At 43.1% G+C, this 21,405-nt stretch overlaps 1 protein-coding gene across 6 annotated transcripts in view; it reads right to left on the reverse strand.

The window, feature by feature from the left end:
* Positions 1 to 21,405, reverse strand: part of VPS13D (vacuolar protein sorting 13 homolog D) — a 283,963-nt gene that overhangs the window by 42,162 nt on the left and 220,396 nt on the right. For all 6 annotated transcript variants that reach the window (XM_034955636.3, XM_034955634.3, XM_034955631.3 and 3 more), the window contains 2 exons: positions 13,708 to 13,840; positions 9,456 to 9,651 (listed from right to left, as the gene is read on the reverse strand). In XM_034955636.3, the coding sequence (XP_034811527.3) occupies positions 9,456 to 9,651; positions 13,708 to 13,840 (329 nt within the window). The remainder of the gene's footprint in view (positions 1 to 9,455; positions 9,652 to 13,707; positions 13,841 to 21,405) is intronic.

Consider the following 21,405-nt stretch of genomic DNA (forward strand, 5'->3'; position numbering starts at 1 on the left):
GATCCTGCACTTTGAAGTAATCTGCTCTACACTTACTACCCTGCTGAAATTAAAATTTATTGGGATGGTAGGTTAAGGTGAAGAACTAAATTAGGTAAATTATTGTAAGAGGTCTTTCTGATATGTGATAAAATCTTTCCAATTGTTACCTCTAGAAACCCAGTAAAAGTCAGGAGCAAACCAGGAGGGCTGACAACTGTTGGCAGCAAGCCAAAGGGAAGCATTGCATTACAGTGGCTCCTACGGTTTAAGTCCGAATTAGCCCATCATTGCCGATATGTGCTACTTATCAGCAAGATGATGGATTATCAATCACCGTATTTTCAAATAGAGCAGCTTGTCAAAAAAATTAACCAGGTACGTTTGTTGGCTGGTGGCATGTATGCAGAGTCACAGAAGGTGAGGAGAGTGGCACCTGCACATTTTTGTAAATCTCTTAAGTCTTGCTAACTGGAAAACAGCTGTATTCACCTATCTGCTTCTACAGTCAATCTGTTACAATATCATACATTGTGTAGCTTCTGGAAAACTCCACTGTATACTCATTAGAGAATACTATTATAAAAATTGTTATATCTATAAATTCATATATAAGTATATGAATATATACAAATAGGTTTTAGGTTATGGATCTGGGGTTCCGCAGGGGGTCCCTAGACCGTATTTTGAGACCCTCTGTTCTAAAAGAACCCATATGTACAAATTCTCTCTGCTAGTCAGAAAGCGGTTTCCTCAATGTATTAAAGTAAATCCACTAAGGATATAGATAAGTAACATTATTAATTTGAATTATATAAGCCCAATATAACAAAAGTTTTGTTTTTGTTTTTGTTTTTCTTTGAGACAGGGTTTCACTCCCATCACCCAGGCTGGAGTGCAGTGGTGCAATCTCAGCTCACTGCAGCCTTGACCTCCTGGGCTCAAGCGATTTTCTTGCCTCAACCTCTGGAGTAGCTGGGACCATAGGCGCGTGCCACCATACCCGGCTAATTTTTGTATATTTTTATAGAGACAGGGTTTCACTATGTTGCCCAGGCTGGTCTCGAGCTTGTGAGCTCAAATGATCTACCCGCCCCAGCCTCCCAAAGTGTTGGGATTATGGGCGTGAGCCACCGCGCCCAGCCTCTTTTAGAGTATATTGTGATAAGAATGTTTTACTAATTCAATCTTATTTTCCCTCCATTTGACAAGTTAGTAAGAAATTTAGCAAGAAAATGTCTTTGAGAAGGAGACTGGCAAAAGAGTACCAGATAAATATATCAGGGCAAGAAAACCACGGGTGAATTATAACACCCACACCTATCTTTCCTTCCCTCAGTGCTTCCGAGCCATAATCTGTAATACAACAGTGAGTCTTTAAGTCCCTGCTAGTCCAAATGTCCTCTGTGTATCTCAGAATTATCTTACAGTCTAAAGCTCTCTGGGAGCAGGGGAGTTGAACTCAAACCTGGGTCCTCTTGTTAAAGATTTCAATTTTATCTTGGGCAAAGGTGGATGATTCTGTAAGGGAAAAACATGAGGCATGGGATAGTCATGAAAATCTAAAAATAAGTAAATCCAATGCCTTTACAGAGGAGTTCCACAAATAACAAATGGCTCTTCAACCTTCTCTAATGCACAAAATACAAATTTTTTCTCAAAAAGAAATAGACACTGTTTTATTTTTTCTTGAAGTTCAAACCAAAAATCTCAAATGTCTATCTTATGTATGTAATATTAGGTGTCACGTTAGAGTTTTAAAAACAAATTCACTGAACACAGAAGGGACTACAGATGTATAATGGCAACATTATTTCATTTTTAAATGGAATAACCCCAAATCAGAAAGTAAATGGAATAACCCCAAATCATACTTCCCATTCATTTTCTTTGCACAAGGACCTGCTGGTTGAGATGCAAGGACTGGACTTTGAAGAGATGTTGATTCAGATGTAAATTCAGTAGGTTTTTTTTTTTTTCTTTTGGAAGCAGGATAGTGTGGTTTCTATGAAGTCAGTCATCTCTGCATGCCAAAAATGGCAAAAATTAGACGCTCTCCTTTCTAGAAATGATTATAATGTACCATGACCAAAAAAGTGGGTTTTTTCCTAACAGATAATCTTGCATAAAAATGACTCTTGGGATTTCAGAAATGGAAAGGCTTTTCTCAAACACGTGTGTGCATGAACACACACACTTTGCATTTTTTCCAACAATAGATCTGAGCTTTCCATAAGTTATGTTATCATGAGAATGGCATCGTCTGGGGCCTTTGAGTGAAAGGGGAATACAGTATTTAGAGTTCAGCGAGAGGGAAGAAGCCTGTCTCAGAAAATAAGATTTCTCTGCTTATGTTCCTGTGAGAGGAATTTTAACTTATAAGGCATGAAGGACTGTTAAGATGCTTCTTTAAAATATCTGATCCTGACTGGGGGTGGTGGCTCACGCCTGTAATCCCAACACTTTGAAAGGCCAAGGTCAGCAGATCATGAGGTCAGGAGTTCGAGACCGGCCTGGCCAACATGGTGAAACCCCATCTCTACTAAAAATATAAGAATTAGCTGGGCGAGGTGGCATGCGCCTGCCATCCCAGCTACTTTGGAGGCTGAGGCAGGAGAACTGCTTGAACCCGGGAGGTGGAGGATGCAGTGAGCCGAGGTTGTGCCACTGCATTCCAGCCTGGGCGACAGAGCAAGACTCTGTCTTGAAAAAAATAAAAATATCCGATCCTATAATTTCATCAGCTTAATTTCAGAGCCAAGTGAAACATCCAATGTCATCAACACAGATCTTAGTGTTCTTCTGGGATTGCTCACGTAGAGGGAGGAATGAGAAAATGACCCATCTACCTTCAAGCATTCTCTGGAAGGACCTGGTTTGGCAAGATCAGGAAGTGAGAATATATGGCTCTCACCTCACAAATATATATGCAAGGGTGAGTAGAAGATAAAGGGACTGTCACTATATCTACTGTGCCATGTTTGGACAACAGAGGAGAGATTTGACAGTCCCTTCCCTTCAGCTGGATATAGCAATAATTTTTCAGTTTCACTGAAATGTAATGCCTTTTTCATGATGAAACTGACATGTTAACTAACACAATGGCTGTCCCAAGCAGCAGATGTTACACCAAGCCAAAAGACAGATATGCCCAAAGATTAGAACCAGAGCCTTAGGGTCAAACAGGTACAAGTTCCAGCTTTTCACCTCTACCATATACATGCCTCTATATGGATGCTACTACAGCGTACCGGACTCATCTGGAAGGAGCGTGCTGGAACTTCCTAGATAAGTATGAGGCAGGAGCCACAGGATAACATATCAGATCTTTCTGAAATGTTAATTTTACTGGGTAGCAATTAAAAATATTTTCTTATTAAGCCAAACATGGAATAAAATATAAAACCCATTTACACTTTTAAGGAACAGGAACTCTGAAAGAAATATTGGACTTGATCCACTCTAGATACATGGGATATCAGCCTACTCTCCTGCCTTGAATGGAATATTAGTGGGAAAAAAATGAACACTGGTATATCCTAGTAAACATTTGAATCTTTACTCAATTTTTACCTTTGGAAGTTCCCTAAAGGCTCAATTCAAGCCAATTCTGTTTGATGTGCTATGTGTAATACCAAGTATAAGAAATGGCTGCTCTCAGAGCAGAGTAATTAAAAGCAGTATTACCCAGCTAGGATGAAAAAGTTAATGGAAGCATTTCCTAAGTTCTCTTTGCAGACTATTTTTTTTTTTTTTTTTCAGATGGAGTCTCGCTCTGTCGCCAGGCTGGAGTGCAGTGGCGCAATCTCGGCTCACTGCAACCTCCGCCTCCCGGGTTCAAGCAATTCTCCTGCCTCAGCCTCCCAAGTAGCTGGGAGTACAGGCGCGCACCACCACGCCCAGCTAATTTTTGTACTTTTAGTAGAGACAGGGTTTCAACATGTTGGCCAGACTGGTCCCGATCTCTTGACCTCGTGATCCGCCCACCTCGGCCTCCCAAAGTGCTGGGATTACAGGCGTGAGCCACCGCACCCGGCCTCTTTGCAGACTTTTTGCTGACCTGTTCAACCTGACTGCATTCAGGCTCTGGTGACCCAAAAGAGTCTTAGTCCTTTTATCCTGGAGAGTCATAAGTAACGTGCAAACACTGTTAACAAAAGGGGCCTTTCCTTAAGAAAACCCATTTCCATTTCACATCTAAGAGGTCATTCACGAGAAGTGTCTTAACAGATTTTGGGTGGTGTTTTGGGGCTATTTTTACTGAAAAAGTCAAATATGCCCACCATAAATCTTTTCTGTGAAATCAACCAAAAAGTTTCTTTTTCAAAAGTTCTCAGAGCAAATGGAATTTACATCTACGTGCACAATCCGAGGGTCCCGGGATTCCAGAACATTATCAGTCCTGATGGCTATATTCTTAAACACTGATCTATCATTATCCTTCAAATTCCCCTTCCTCCTTATCTAACTTAAATAACGAGATAAGCTCCAACACTCCTGAGCTTTGCTAAATTAGTTTAAATATTTCAAGTTCTGCCAACTCCTACTTCTCTCCCCACTTTTGGGTCTTGACTTAAAAGGTGAAGAAATATTTTAGAGGAAACCTCAGGGCCCAGCTTCATAAATCTTCATCTGCTACTTCCCTAAAATGTCATGCACCCCGGTCTGCAACAGATGGTATTTGGAGAAACAAACAAGCAAATACATAGTGCAGAGGCAGACATTCCTTTCTTCTCAAAGGTATTTTTGCCTTCTTTTGTGAAATGGCTGTTCCAGGGTCTCTGCAACTTTCTACTAAGTATCTTTTCAAACACTACCATCAGAGGCCGTCACATTTACACAGTGGACTGGGCACTCTCACATGGCTTGGCACCTTTCTTGGGCCTGGTCTGTTTGAAGGGTAGCAGGCTCTTCACATAGCTTCAGTGGCACCTCAAGTGTGGCTGCATCTGTGCCATTTTCATAAACTTTACTTGGGAACAGACAAAGTGTGGCCCAATACACGTAGGCCAGAAGATGCAACCTGAGCCAGCAGAACGTTGCCTTGGAAAAGGTTTCTTATTTCAGTTCCAAACCACACATACTTGTACAGTGAACAAATGCAGTGGGGGATATTGGTCCACAACACTCATGTTGAGGCCAAAGGCTCTGCAGTCCTCCGCCCTCTTCTCTCCCCACCCCCACCTGCCTTCCTGAGAACTATTGGGTTGCCTGGAAATTTCAGAGGAAAGTTAGGTGGCTGTCGCTTGGAATGCCAGCGCACTCCAACAAGGAGAGGAACTTGGAAGTATTTTAATCTAAAAGAACATAAGGAGGGGGGTTCCCTATAAATAAAATCATGTTCAAATAAACACAAAAAAGGAGCCAATGTTTCCTGTAAGGCCACTTTTCAGATGGATTACTGGAAGGAGTACTCTTTCACAGTTTTACGGCTTACTTTCCTATCATCTGCTTAAAATTTGGGTCTTTTAAAACATAGATGCTAAGATCTAAGCCTTTACTTGGATGAAATATTACAAAGGAAGCAGAAAGTCTCATTCCAATTGCAGGCTCAGAGGCAGAACTCTTGGACTCTTGGGTTCTATTCCTGGCTTGGTCCCTGGGCTCAGGTCAACCCTCGGTCAGAATCTCACTTCTAATCCCTTCAAATCATTTGTTAGTCCCTGTTGTCTAAACAGTGGGGAAAAACCCTGAGTAACACCCCTGGATCCTGTTCAATCAACCGGGATGGTTGGAGATGGTTATAACTCACTTCCAAGAAACCAGGGTGATTTATCCCTCGGTGATAGTGTTAGAGCCAGTATGTTCCTAAGAGATACAGTGTCATCAGAACAAACTGGCACTGAAACATTTCTCCACCTGCAAGGATCTCTGCGCTCCTTTAATAGGACTTTAAAATAATATCACCCAGCATTTTTATAGTTCTTTATAGCTTCCACATTAAAATAACTCTGGTTGGGCTTCAAACCCCTGAGAAGCAGAATAAACAGAGAGATAAATTTATCTCCACTTTATAGATGAAAAAACTAAAACTGAGTCTTACATAGATGTCTTGACTTGACCCAGGGCCCAAAGCTAATAAGTAAGGTGGCTGGGACTCTGGCCTGTTGTTTTCCAGAACAAGTGTTCTCTTTCGTTGTTTGACAGGGTCTCACTGTTGCCCAGGCTGGAGTGCAGGGGCACAATCATAGCTCACTGCAGCCTCAACCTTCCAGGCTTCAGCAATCTTCCCACCTCAGCCTCCCAAGTAGCAAGGACCAGAGGTGCACACCACCCGCCACCATATCCAGGTTTTTTTTTTTTTTTTTTGTAAGAGATGGGGGCATTATGTTGCCCAGGCTGGTCTCAAACTCCTGGGCTCAAGCAATCCTCCCACCTTGGCCTCCCAAAATGCTGGATTACAGGTGTGAGCCACCATGCCCAGCCCAAGTGCTCTCTTCTAATGCATAGCTCCTCATGAATACTTCTGGACCTGGACAAATGGACTGAGGGACATTGGTGAAACGGCTGCTATGTATCCCTTCAGAAGAATCTGTAATTTTAGCTTTTTCTGCACAATAAAGGACACTGATCCACTGATCCAAACATATACCCCATTTGCCTCTGGTAACTTCTGCCATGACTCTCCCACTACTGGCACCTCCAGGAATAGAGAAGGGATGTGGAAGCTAATCCCCCTCCTTTGAGGATATATGAAGACCGGCTGTGCCTCAATGATCACGGTAGCTTTTGCTTCTAGGAGGAGTGAATGGTTAGGCAGATCGCTGTCTCATGAAACTTGCAGTTAAACTTTGTTGTTTTTTTTTTTTTCCTTTTTTTCTGCAGCCTGCAAAGTTGGAACTTGCAGTTAAACTTCAATTAGGCTACCCAATTACTGTCTGCTTTGAGTCAAGCTGCACAACTTTTCTATATCCCGAGTGCCTCATCTACATGGAAATGTAAAACTTCATTGGGCTGAGATGAGGAGTGGCCAGTGCTGACTGTGAACGGCTCCCCAGTGCCTTCATGAGGGCATGGTCTCTGCTGCTGAGGTCCAGATAAGGCTAAGGTGGCAGGCCAGAGGAAACAGACAGACAAAAATGCAGTGCTGGTCAAGACCTGAATCATGTCAGCGTGCAGGTAATAGTAAAGTAAATCTTGAGTCAGCAGGGAAGAAACTATGCGGAATGCCATATCTTGACACTAACAGACTCTGAAACACGTACAAGAGAAATCCAATGAGCCCCCTCCTCGCAGACCCAGGCAGCAGGGTGCAATGCAGTGGTGCTGGGCACAGGGTCAAGACATAGGCTGGTTCTAAGTCTAGGTCTACCATTTCCCAGCAGCTGTGTGGCTGTGGACAAGCTCCATGACTTCTCTGGACTGTCTTGTCCTCATTTGTAAATCAAGTATGAAGATTAAATGGGATTCCACATGTGGAGGCACAAAGACAATGCCTGGCACATAGATAAGTTCCTTCCTTTTGCTGTTGCACACACAGTAGTTCCCTTTTACCTGGAAGGTGATTCTCTCCTCTCTTCACCTGGCCAACTCCTACTTCATACTCCAGGCTTCACCTCAAAGATTACTTTCCTAGAAAAGCCTGTCTCAACTCCCCTGATCACTAGGTTAGCCACCCTCCTTCTCCCCATCACCTTCTCTGATCATAGTCTCACGGCACCCTCTAAGTGTCCTCTATGTCATTTGTCACAATTTCAGCAAATAAGTGTTTATATAATTTTTTATGTTTGCTGCCCTGCTTGATTATAAGCTCTTTGAGACCAGGGACAGTTTTGGTTTCTGCTATTCCCAACCCTGAGTTCATAGGAAATTTTCAATCACTATTTACTGACAGACAATGAATAAACGGCAGCTATGCACTGGCTGACAGAAAATCAAACTTCTGTGGCAATGTTGAACAACTAATAAAAATGACAAGAATGTCCCTCTCAAAGACATGCTTTCTGCAGTGACTGTGGCTACATTACTTGTGCTCCTAAAAAGAATGAAAAACCCCATGAAGACTTGCAAGCTGACAATGTATAAAATTCAAGCCGTTTCTTTCTCAACATTATTAAAACTTCACAGCACAAAATCATCTTTAAAAAATTTATCACATATACCTTGAACCCTTTTTAATCAATCAATCCCTTGGCTATTTTGACATTTTAAGAATACACATGCTTCTTTGGGAACTCTTAGGCGTCTTCAGCTTTACACTTCATTAAGTCTTATTATCTTAACAAATACTGGAGGTGGACTTCTTGGGCTTCGAGCAGAGATGGAAAAACTAACTGGAAATACTTTCGAAGCCTCCTCACTGCCTGCCCCTCCCCACAACTTCATAAATGCTTCAAAATATACTCAAGGATTGTTTTAGTTTTGTATCTGAGAATAGAATGTAACTTAACTAAAGTAAACCATACAGAGTTTACTCAGCTGCTTCCAGATGGAAGGCATTCTGGCACAGCACACTGCATGGCCCCAGTCCACAATCGGAGCATTTCCCCTACTGCAGTAATGTGTCTTCAGTAAGTTTTCCTGGTGACAGACAAATGGATTCACTTCAACTGGGGACAATTTCACTTCACATCCTATTTGAGGGAGTGATAGGGTGTGGACGTGGGCCAGGCCCTAGGCATTCTAAAAGGGCATACTAATTCACTCAGGGAAAATCTATTATCCAGGCAGCAGCAAAATCCTTCTGGGCTTAAGTCGAGTCTAGCTTGGCTGGGCCCTTAACATTCATTATACCCTTTGTTGATAAGAATCCCCAATTAGTCACTCTGGAAAAGGGAGGCTAAAATAGGCCATTCAAGCAAACAGCTACGTTAAAGCGGTTGGGTTCTGTGGGGTTTGGAACCATATGGGCTGTCCCTGATTTCCAGTCTCAGCTGGTATCAAGGCCAGACAGCAATCCCACAGCAGAACTGCTGACCTGCTGGGGGGATGGGGGGTGGCACTTTTCTTTATGGGGTTGGGGCTGATACTTTCAAGCGGAAGGAAAATTAAGAAGGAACAGACCCACATGGTGAACAACAACTGTGGGGATTCTAGAACTATACCGCGGGGTGTAGGAGTAAGAACCAGACTACAATCTGACAGTTTTCTTCATAGGCATGTGGGGATCCAGTTGGCTTGGTGAACAGAAGAAGCTTCTAACAGTTTAATCCTAATTCTGACCTCTCTAATGGAGAAAAATAACATAATATAGTTATACATACTTATATATAATATGCTATATATACATACATATATAAAATATATAGCATATATAAAATATGCTATATATATATTTATCTGAAAAAATTCATGCCAGGTTTCTGTACCTCATTTTCATCTTTTTATATTAGGCAGATCAGAAATTTCAGTTACAAGTATTAGAATTAAAAACCCTATAACTAAGAAAGTGCACAATTAAACACATCAGTATGGATTAGGAGAAGCAGCAGACCTAGGCTGGAAACTGCAAAAGCCACTCTTCCCACACCACTGACCTGGGGCCGCTGAGTGTGGCTGTGTCTCTCACCGCCTGGGCTGTTTCTGATGCAAAATCCAGGGCGCCTGCCACTGGCTTGGTTACAGTGCCAACAAGCCCTTTTCCAAGGCCAGATATGAAACCGCTGACACCCCCTTCTGTTTTCACACCTTCCACTGTCGAAGTTATAACACTGGTCAGTCCACCAATGATACCTAGTGAAAGAGACAACGGCTGTTGTAACCTGACGAGGACAAAAGCAAAAGCATTTAAAGCCAAACCCCTTGATTATGGAATGATAACTTAAGGCCATTCTATTAATCTCTGTGCCAGAGAGGCCACAGACAGGCCAACTCACAGAAGAGGATCCTGCAGATTTGCCCATTAAGTCCAGAGTCAGAGGATATATGTTACATGTTAGTCAGAAGTAAAGTGTGCTCCAGTTCAAAAAAAAAAAAAATCAGAGAAAAGCTGAGAGGTTAACAGTGGCCAATTTTTCGATCCCAGAGCTTGGGCAGCCTACGGACGATCAGGAGAGGATACAGATAGAGGATTAAATCAACAGGAGACTAGAAAATTGGGCCTTCGTGGAAAGTTTGAAGATGATGGCATCCTATGAAATATAAGGCAGAGGCTGGGCGCAGTGGCTCACGCCCATAATCCCAGCACTTTGGGAGGCTGCGGCGGGCAGATCACGAGGTCAAGAGATCAAGACCATCCTGGCCAACATGGTGAAACCCATCTTTACTAAAAATACAAAAATTAGCTGGGCGTGGTGATGCGTGCCTGTAGTCCCAGCTACTCGGGAGGCTAAGGCCGGAGAATTGCTTGAACCCAGGAGGCAGAGGTTGCAGTGAGCCGAGATCGCACCACTGCACTCCAGTCTGGCGACCGAGTGAGACTCTGTCTCAAAAACAAAAAAAAGAAAAGAAAAGAAAAGAAAGATATTTAAGGCAGAGAGAGATAACTAAATGTAGTTGTTCCTTAGTATCCATGTGGGATTGATCCAGGATCCCCTGCAGATACAAAATCCTAGGATGCTCAAGTCCCTTACATAATGTGCTGTAGGTGTTTGCATATAACCTACACACACCGTCCTGTATACGTTAAATCACCTCTAGATTATTTATAGTGGCTAATACAATGCCCACATATCACTTCATTTGTGTGGAGTCAATACAGTATTTGAAACGTGTGGCAAATTCAAGTTTTGCTTTCTGGCACTTCGTGAAATCTTTTTTTTTCCCAAATATTTTCCATCCATGGTTGGCTGAATCTGTGGATATGGAGAGCTGATGGTATACATTTGCAGTTTTCAAAGAACACTATGGGGGTGACTGGCCAACCCCACTGGATGCTTGAAATAAGGTAAAAGCTACTGCATGCTTTGATGAAATTCGGTATCGGCGATTATATAAAACCTTCATGAAGAGCACCCCAAAAAGCTGTGAAAGCTGGCTGGGACCCTCAATGGAGTCAGTTCAAAAGACCAATCCAGGTCAAAAAGACATTGCAAACATTTTGCAAGTTGCCAGCAATGGCTGAAAACACCTTAGAAGAGGCCAGAAGCTGGCAGAGGCTGAAGAGGTCACAGTCACTGAAGGGAAGAGGCAGCCCGTCCAGGGAGCATCTCCAGGACCTGTGCCAGGGACACTCACAGGATGTTTACCCTCTGACAGTGGGGTGTGAGGAAGCTCTCTAGACTCTTCAGCTCTAGTGAGACAAATTGGTAAAGGAAACTCCTTGGGTGAGAATGTACTAACAATTCACAACATTTCTTTTGGATTCTGGGTAAATTTGCTCCAGTGAGGCAATATCGCTTTCCCAAACTTTTTTTTATTTTTTAGAAACAGGGTGTCCGTCTATCACCCAGGCAGGAGTGCAGCGGCATGATTACCGCTTGCTGCAGCCTTAAACTCCTGGGCTCAAGCGATTCTCCCTCTAGGTCTTCCAAAGTACCGGGCTTACTGTCCTGAGCCACTGCACCCAGCCCTTTCCCAAACTTTTGCACAAAGTTTTTGGCAGAGCACACACAGAACAGGAATTCAGACTGGGACCTGAGAGACAGAACATGACTGAACCTGGGTCCAGCAAGGCCTGCAGAGAGAACTGAGCACAATTCCCAGTTCTTACATCAAGGGGATTGAGTGGATTCTGGTTCTTATCACCTTCTAAAGGTCTTTTCATCCTAAGAGAAGACTCTCACTCTAGGATACTGCCTTCGTATAACCCAGAGCTCAGTGGATCCTCTTTGGATGAAGCCATTGGCTCCTGGAAAGGCTGTACATATTATAGGAACGATTCTTGATGGGAGGTGATTTTGCAACTTTGAACCAATCATGCATTTTCTCAGTACATTTGTGTGTTCATCCAGAAAGTGAGGAGAGCCATGCTCTCTCCACGTCACAAGGATGCTGGCCAGATAAAGGCCACCATACATAACAAAGCATTTTATATTCATTTAAAAAGTCTTCTAAGAGTCCAATGTACTGTCATTACCATTACTAGAAAGAATGATTAAACCTTAACCCCAAATGATTGCCCAACAGTCAAAACTTTTAAAATCCATAAACAAATTACTTTCAGCCAAATTTCACTTCTGGCCTGACGTCTCCTTAGGGACAGCTCCCTTTACGGTTGGGCAGCCTTAGGAAAAGCAAAGGCATTTTGATCCAAATCTCACCATTAGGAAAGCTGATAAACAAAAACTCTATTCTAAATGTGTCCTAAGCACAAATAGAAATATAATATTTTACTGTCTATATTCCTTCCTCTTCTTCCAAATGCAGAGAATTAATACTGATCAGTCTTGATATGACTCTGATAGCTTTGGATGGTTCCTAAGGATCTGGTACAAAGAGTTTAATTTACTAAGCCTTACTATGCATGAGCTATGTGCCAGGTGTCATGTGAGGTACACAAGGATAAAGGTGAAGGCAAAGTGGTCTTTCTCCCCTCCTCACATTCTCAATCTATCAGATGTACACAGCTGGTGACATACACAACCCAGACTGTGCTCTGTCATTAACTCTAACAGGGACAATCCAGCTGGGAAAATGTATTGAGTTGGGACTTATAGGCTGAGTAGGATTTTGATAGACAAGGAAATGAGGCAGAGGAGGGAGAGCAGAAGGACCATGTGTGAGCAAGGACTTGGAAGCACACCTGGGAAGCAGTACATAGCTCTGTGTGGCCAAAGTGCAGCATGGCTGAGGGATGGTGGTTGGAAAATTGGCTGGATTTATAGTTCCAAGGGCCTTGGATGCCGTACTAAGAAATTGTTAAGAAAAATGCAACAAAAGGCAAATGACTCAGAATTAAAGCATTAAAAGAATTCAAAGTCAGAGACCAAATGCATTCATGCCATCACCAACATCTCTTAGGCAAATACATTTATAATTTTAGTGAATGCACATTTATGCAAAACTAAAAAACACCTGGGCTACAAACCTGGCCACAAATTCCCCATTTCAATTTCTTTGGAAGGAATGATCAGTAAGGAGAAGGCAGAGGTTACAATTCTAAGAGAAGTAGCAGCTACAATTCTAAGAACAGGTCTGGTTGATTACACCTTATGATACTTTGGGAACAGAAGCCAGAGAACGAAAAGGAATTGCAATGTGCACAACATTCAGAAAGCGAATGAGGAGTTCTCACCGGCTGTCGTATTTCAACTGCAAGGAGGATAAAGTAAGAGAGCTTGGAAGGCTATCAGGTACACCAACACAGGATTTCCTCTGTTGTCAGCATTTTTTTTTTTTTTTTGAATTGGAGTCTTGCTCTGTTGCCAGGCTGGAGTGCAGTGGCACGATCTCAGCTCATTGCAACCTCTGCCTCCAGGGTTCGAGCAATTCTCCTGCCTCAGCCTCCCGAGTAGCTGGGACTACAGGCGTGTACCACCATGCCTGTCTAATTTTTGTATTTTTGGTAGAGACGGGGTTCCACCATGTTGGCCAGACTGGTCTCAAACTCCTGACCTCAAATGATCCACCCGCCTCAACCTCCCAAAGTGCTGGGATTACAGGATTGAGCCACTGTGCCTGGCCTAATTTTTGTATTCTTAGTAGAGGTGGGGTTTCACTGTGTTGGCCAGGCTGGTCTCAAACTCCTGACCTCATGATCCGCTCTCCTAGGCCTCCCAAAATGCTGGGATTACAAGCATGAGCCACCGCACCCGGCCCAGCTTTCTTTTTTTATAGCTGCAATCAGATTGATACAAAGGCGCCTCTGAGGACCAGCAGCAGCAGAGCCTGATGTCACCCAGGACTTACCATGAGCCAGGCCATGGATGCCGGCTACAAGGTGTTCACCACTTGTGGCTGCATGGTACCTGATGTACTCCCGCTCTGACTGATGCCGATTGTCCATCGTCTTCCCTAAGCCATCTGATAATGTTCCAGCAAACTAGAAGGAGTTAAAAGCAGGAGAAGAGTTTTAAAGTCTTAGCACTATTTTTACTATTTGAATTACTTTAAATAAATTTAAATTAAATACATTTAGATAAGCCCATGCTGGTCTGTAGTGGTGTGATCTCATCTCATCACAACCTCTGCCTCCCAGGCTCAAGTGATTCTCCTGCCTCAGGCTCCCGAGTAGCTGAGACTACAGGTGTGTACCACCACACCTGGCTAATTTTTGTATTTTTAGCAGAAATGGGGTTTCACCATGTTGGTCAGGCTAGTCTCGAACTCCTGACCTCAAGTGATCTGCCCACCTAGGCCTCCCAAAGTGCTGGGATTACAGGCGTGAGCCACTGTGCCTGGCCAATAATTTAAATATAAATAAATTTAAATATTTTAAATGCAGTTACCTATACTGTCTGCCCCAGGTGAGTGGTTCTCAAAAGGACTGGACACATACCAATTGGGGGATGCATACAATGGAGGACACTAGGCTTTGCAAAGCGACTACTAAAAAGCTTTAATGACATTCACTTTCCAGAATACTACTCCAAATTTACTGAAAAAATCAGAGGTATAACAAAATAGTCTTGAGGGAGGAGAAGTGAGCTTCAGGACTGTATCATGGTAAGAACATAGGCTCTTTGCTCTAAGAATTAGTGGAATTCAAAACAGGAAATGTGTCAGATTGTTGCTTTAGGGTTTGGTGTCAAATATTTGGAGACATCAAACTCCCTCCAGTAATGCTGTCTTTCATTTATTCAATAATTACTGAGTACCTATGAGGTGCCAAGCTCCATTCGTCAAAAGCCAAAAACGAAATCGATGGAAAGATTAACAGGTTAGGTCACCGTTCATAGGAGGTGGCAGACTTGAACTCATGATTTCAAATGCAAACCCACCCTTTCCACAATTCAGAGATTTTATTTATCCTGGCATACTTTAACCAGAAAAGCTGTCTCATCCATCAAAGCTGGGATAAAAAGGACATAAAACTCTGTTTTGTCACAAGACAATCTGAAAAGGTTTAAAGTGACAGTTAATAAACCACAGAGTACTTATCTTCATCATTCAGGCATAAAAAGAGAAGGATATCAAATATATAATTAACCTTCTCAGGAAGGATCTACCAAAACAAGTGGTTTAAGTGCCAATGACCCAGGACTAACCTCTTAGAAAACTCACAGGAATGTTCCTTAGATACAAGGCTCAGGGGAAAGCCTCAAGGCAAGCTGCCTGCCTGGAAGGCCCAGGAACTGGGTGGCCATCTAGGGGCCTATTTCATTCTCCTTTGGCAAGGGGGTTAGGGTGTGTGTTACACAGATCAGATCTGCCCTGGAAACCTCAGTCATGAGGATTCTTGACACAAGTGACACGTGAGTTCTGGGCACAGAAGAGGGACTAGTGAACACAGCAGCAATTCCATGTAAAGCAACAGTTCCTGGAAGAAGCTATGGGAAGACTCATGCCTTTTACTCAGTCCAAATATTTTACAACCTAGGGCAGTGATTCCTGACCTTTCTGGAGATGTAACCCCTATCATTATTTGTTTGCTTTCTGCCTTGCCTTCCATATCACTGCCTGTCTAATGAGAGAATTAAAGTTAATGAGAATTAATAACTTCCTTTAGGACAACTGGAAACACCACACGACGCTGCAAAGCTAGCACCGTGAATCACTAAGGAGTGGCATCAGTCAGAGACCCCATCTGAGAGTTACCACAGCATAGGAGAAGGGCCACAAGCTGGGGCATCTGACCAAACTTCAGTCCTCCCTCGACCATTCTGGTAACTACATGACCCTGAGCGAGGTCACCTACCTCTGAGCCTCCTCTGCATCTGGAGAATAGCCAGAGTACCTACTTTGTCATGTGGCTGGAAGCATTCATGACAATGGCTCGGGGGCCTGGTATCTAGTTAGCATTCTTACTGTTCTTATTACTCCGCTACTAGTCCAAGGAGGAACATGCTTGCAGTGTTTGAGGGAAGCCTGTCGAAGGTTTAGAATTATGGTCATTTGCACTACAGTTCAACATAATAAAATCCTCTCTTTCCAGCAGATAAACACCAGCCTCCCAAGTAAGTTTTTGGAGTGGTATCACTTACAAAATTAGAGTGTTGGACTCTACGATTTCCAAAATCCTTTCCAGCTCTGGCACTGTGTGACCTACAACCCAAGGTAGAATGTCTTTACTAAATACTTCCTCTGAGCCCAGGACAGATTTAGGTACTGCTGAAGAACACAAACAAACAGCAGCCTTGAACCCTGCCCTCAAGAACTGACAGTCTCTTTGAGAAGGCAACAATCGTATACACAAAACAGTCAGCAGGAACCCAGGACACAAACTACACAGAAAGGAAATGTGACCTTTGTTTTGGAAAGAATCAATAAGAGTGCCTGCTATGTTTAGAATTATGTAGGCTGCCAGCGTTCTTCAGGTTCTGAACAAAAACGTGTCTCTCTGGTGCCCCAGACGCTGTGAGAACCACAGTTATGTGACGTGTGCCCATGTCCTGTGTGTCTCCAGGGGACACATCTCCACCTGAAGAGACCCAGGAGCACCGCAGCCAATTCAGGGTCTTATTCAGGTCTTTCCTGTTTCTCTCAAGCTCTTATATTCTTTCTAAGAGCTTACATTCTCTTTCTTGGAAGACAGATAGGGTAAAGTGCTCTTTACCTATCGCTGGCAGCTAACTAGGAGGAAGTTAAAAATCCTATAATACTCCCCCCCCCCAAGAGAATATGGGAGAATAATCTAGGCAGAATACCCAATATCACTCCCTCTTCTTCTACTCCCATCAATTAATATCCAAAGTTGATGAGTGAGCCTATGCCAAAAGCTTAATTTCCAACTAAGTCTGCTGTGGCAGCCTCAGCTCCCCAGCACCAACTGGGTCCTGGGTGTTCTCTATACAAAGACAATGTATTGACCCAAGGAGGATGGGATGAGATGACCTAAGAGATCATTCTTCCCTCTAATGCTGGATTCTTCCATAAGATGAAGACCTTTGCCATGGAAAGGTACCTACACCTATCTCAACTTACTGTAGGACTTCTGTCTGAATTCCTGTTTCTCTGTCCATAAAAAATTGCTTATGCAAGCCAACTAGACTTGTCCTTTGCCACTTGTTAACAGTCAACCATTACAAAAGTCTTCACCCCTAGAAATACAGCTTTGAGAACCCAGAAAACTTGAGTAGATGTTGAAATCTATGATCCAACCAAACCTGTATTGATGAGTAGTTAATCAGATTTTACTGGGAAAGACGTTTTACAGAAACTAAACCAAAGCCAGCCAGATGATGGATACAGTGGTAAAGGCAGGGCCCTGGGTCAGTTCACTGCACTCTGAGTATTGAATCCAGGCTACCATAAAGCATGTGGCCTCCTTTTACTATGGAGGCATTTAGTTAGGCATCCTTAATTCTACCCCATTCCCCACCTCAGTGGGAAGGTAAGTACTGCCCAGCCATTATTTCTCCCTCAAAGACAGCAGAAAACAAGCGGGCTGTGGAGGGAGGGAATTCCAGTGGTGCTCATCATGGGTGCCCTCTGGCCTTGCTCTTCTCTGAAGCTTGGAAGCACTATTTTACCCAGGTCCTTGACTTTGAAGATGGTCATCAAAACAGGGCAGAGATACCCAAAAGAGCTACGCCATCATGTAGGGAGTGACTGGCCCAGGCCATCCTTCATGATCCCATCCTCCCACTGTCTTGTGACAAGTAAAGCCTGGAGGTAGAGGTCCAGATTATTCAGACGAAGGAGAAATGAGTCCCGATATGAGCAAGTACAAATCCACTACACATCCAGTCAACCAAGCAATCCAACATGTGCAGAAGCCCTACTTGTACGGCAGGCTAGAGACAGAGAATCAGAAATCAGAAGTGGTTTCTGTCTCTTGCCTTCAAGACCTCAGTAGGGAAGTATGGATGTGGCGTAATAGAAAGATAATCACACCTGAGTTTGAATTTTGACTGTGACACCCAACAGCTATGAGATCACAGACAAGTAACCTTTGCGGGCCTCTGTTTTCCTCCTTTTCAAAATGGGGATACAAATATTCCCTACAAAGATGCTGTAAGGATTAGGTAATACAGGTAAAGCACATAGCACAGAGCCTGATACATATGAGACATTCAATAAAAACAGTATTATGTTATCTAAACTTTGACTTCTTCATATGCAAAATGGGAATAATCAGATTCTGCAGGACTGTCTTGAGGATTCAGGGATAGTGTGCACGTAAAGCATCTGGCATGGCATATCCCCTCAGCAAAGTGGAAGCTATCTGCAGCAGGGCATAACAGCACCAGGGTGTGCTAGGCTTCTAAACTGGGAAAGCGACTAGCAACTGGAAGGTAATCTGCAGACAATTTGTAACTCTTTGGTTATAATACCTTAACACCAGAAGGAGCATTTGCAGACTTAAGTCTGCCTACCTCATTTTGTAGCAATCTCAAGTCCACAAAATACTTAAGGCTTCAAGTGCATGTTGTTCTAGCTAAAATGAAAGGTTCCAAGGAACAAAATGTCCTTCAGAAAATCTAGTGTTACACTCACAAAGACAATGATTTTCCCCTTCCTTTCACTTCAACACATGCCATACTTGTGAATTCTGGCCACAGTCCAAAGTCATTAACTTCTATAAAGCAATATTTTCAGCAAGGGGGTCAAAATCTCAGAAGTACTTCAAGATGCCAGTTCTACTGAATAGCTAACACACACTCTGTCAACACCCTCCTTCCCAAAATAATCTCATTGTCTACACAAATGGAGACACTGCAAATTAGCGTGGGTTTGGGGCCTGGCTCCGAAGGTTAATTTTCTAAAACCGAAATTCAAGTAGACACTGGAATGGGGCAAGGGAAAAAATTCACACTGTGTTCCTCTGTTCTGTCCGATCAGTTTACCTGACGCTTTTATGATCTTCAGCAAGCATGGGGTGCCAAAGGCATTTGGCCAGTGTAACAGGAGCTGGGGCTTGAATTTCTCTCCCTTCTCTTGGGTTCTTCTTTCACAGTTATTTACCTAATGGAAATTTCCTCTTTAATATCTTTGCCTCACTGAGTAATTGCTGGTGGCAGTATCTTCCTTGTCACCAGGGAAGATGGTAACCAAATACAACAGGAAAAGAGAGAGAAGTGGCAGGACTCCGTAGTGTGATGGAGAAGTTTTATATTCTTCCAAGTACAGATGCTCCTTGACTTATGATGGGATTACGTCCGGGTAAGCCCATTTTTAAGTTGAAAAGGCTGTAAGTAAAAATGAATTTCATACACCTAACATATCTAAACACGCCCGGAACACTTATATTAGCTGACAGCTGGGCGAAGTCATCTGGCAGCAGGGCCCACTGTAGAGTATTTGTTCCCTCTTCATGATCACGTGGCTAACTAGGAGCTGCGGCTGCTGCTGCCCAGCACTGCGACAGAATCGGATCACATGTCACCAGCCCAGGAAGATCAAAACTCAAAATCTGAAGTACAGTTTCTACTGAATGCATATAGCTTTTGTGTCATCGTCAAGTCAAAAAATCTAAGTTAAACCACCACAAGTCAGAGACTATACAAGGTTGTACAGCTGCAAACCTCAGCTACCAGCACAGCTCTAATTCTAATCAGCATTGTCTGCAATAAGCTATGTCTGAACTCATAAATTTGGAAAACCCAACTATCTATTGTGCCTCTAAGTAAGGCTGCCATGAACTTTGTGGGAGTCACCATGATGTAGTCAAACAAGCAGGAGCAAAGGAATCAAATCTTACCCCGACAGTTACCAAACACGCATGCTGGTGGAAGAGGCTTAATTTCTCTGAACCTCAGTTTATCCATCTGCTAAAATCACATACTTTCTACTGTAAGGGATTGCTCTTTTTTTTTGCTGGCTGAGTCTCACTCTGTTACCCAGGCTGGAGTGCAGTGGTGCGATCACAGCTCACTGCAACCTCCACCTCCCGGGTTCAAGCGGTTCTCATGCCTCAGCCTCCTGTAGCAGCGATTACAGTTGTGTGCCACCACGCCTGGCTAATTTTTGTATTTTTAGTAGAGACAGGGTCTCACCGTGTTGGCCAGGTTGGTCTTGAACTCCTGGCTTCATGTGATCTGCCTACCTCGGCCCCACAAGGTGCTAGGATTACAGGCATAAGCCACCGAGCCTGGCCTGCAAAGGACTGTTTTGAAGAGTTAAGAGAATAATTAATGCAAAATGTTTGGTGTAGCATTTGGCCAACACTTTTTACAAGTTTCTTAGAAGTAGTATGGGACTTTCAACTTCAGAGTCATTTTCAACTCTGCTGGTATAGTACTAGGAAAACCACCTTTGAGTCATGTAGGACCTAAGTCACTTCAAAACGAAAGTCTTCACCACTGACTTCTGTTTCATACTGTCAAAATATCCACAGTTAAAAAGTATTCTGAGTGTGAGTTTTGCCTTGATGTTGAAGAACCCTTTCGTGATACTCATAAACAGAGAAGAGCTAAAGGAAAATGTGACCTGAAAAGCAGTGAATATCTATTGTTGATAAAAGGCAAACCAAACAGCTAGTCCTCACTCAGCCAAATCACGAAGGGGTGGGGAGGCTGGGAAGAGGCATTTAAAAAAAAAAAAAGGCACGGAACAAGTTGAGGTTTGGCAAGAAGGAAGCATTTCTGGATTCCAGATTTCTATCCACTAGAAGAGGAGTGCTTTTGTCTGTTTTCAGTTCTACTTGGTTATGGATTATGTATAGCCCTTAAGGCAAAGAGAAAAAAAGGGGAGGAATCCAGAAAGGGGACCCTGAATAAAAACAATACAGGCATTTTAAAGTTGGGACTGACATCCTAATTCCAGTAATATGCCTAAGCCAATGACCTTGCTTTTTTTTTTTTTTTTTCCTGGTCTCTGGAGATCTAAAAGCCCTCCTACCCTAAGATGCACACCATGTTGCTATTTCACGGATAAACACTTATCAGGCAACAGACACTCCTTTTTCAGTTAAGAAACAAAGTTATCTAAAGCCACCCAGAATTATCTCAGCACCCAAGGTTGAAACACATGCAAGGAAGTCAGGCCTCAGGACTGTCCTGCTGTCTTAACTAACCCAAGACACACGCCTGCTGAACTGGCAAGTTTCTCTTGCTATTCTGCAACTCTGACCCAGTTGTGAACTCAGATGCTGTTTCAGATTAATCTGGAAGCTCAGAGTGGTTTGAAGCATTCCCATAATAGGATTTTGCTTTTTCCTTAAAAAGGATTGGTGGAGTATGCTATAAAGTAAAAACCGCAGAAATAAGCAGGATGTACACAGGTAGAATCAAGACAACTGATCTTCAACATAGAGAAGTCGGGGCTTAGTCAAATCCTATTTTCCCTATAGTTTTTCTACACTGATTATAAAGAATTATGAAGGAAGGATGAATCCTGAAGCCCAGCTGTGGATGGAATTGTGTCCTGCCTTTCAAAAGAGCTCTTCATCAGCTAGGACCCAGTGTAGGACTTTTTGGCAGAAGGGGTGTATGCTTATGTGGAAAATGCCAGGCCCCTACTTGTCTGTTGCTGAAACCCCATGAAGCATGCAGAGGGAAGCCTGAA

The sequence above is a fragment of the Pan paniscus genome, chromosome 1 (genome assembly GCF_029289425.2).
Source record: "Pan paniscus chromosome 1, NHGRI_mPanPan1-v2.0_pri, whole genome shotgun sequence".
In the NCBI taxonomy this organism is placed as follows: Eukaryota; Metazoa; Chordata; class Mammalia; order Primates; family Hominidae; genus Pan; species Pan paniscus.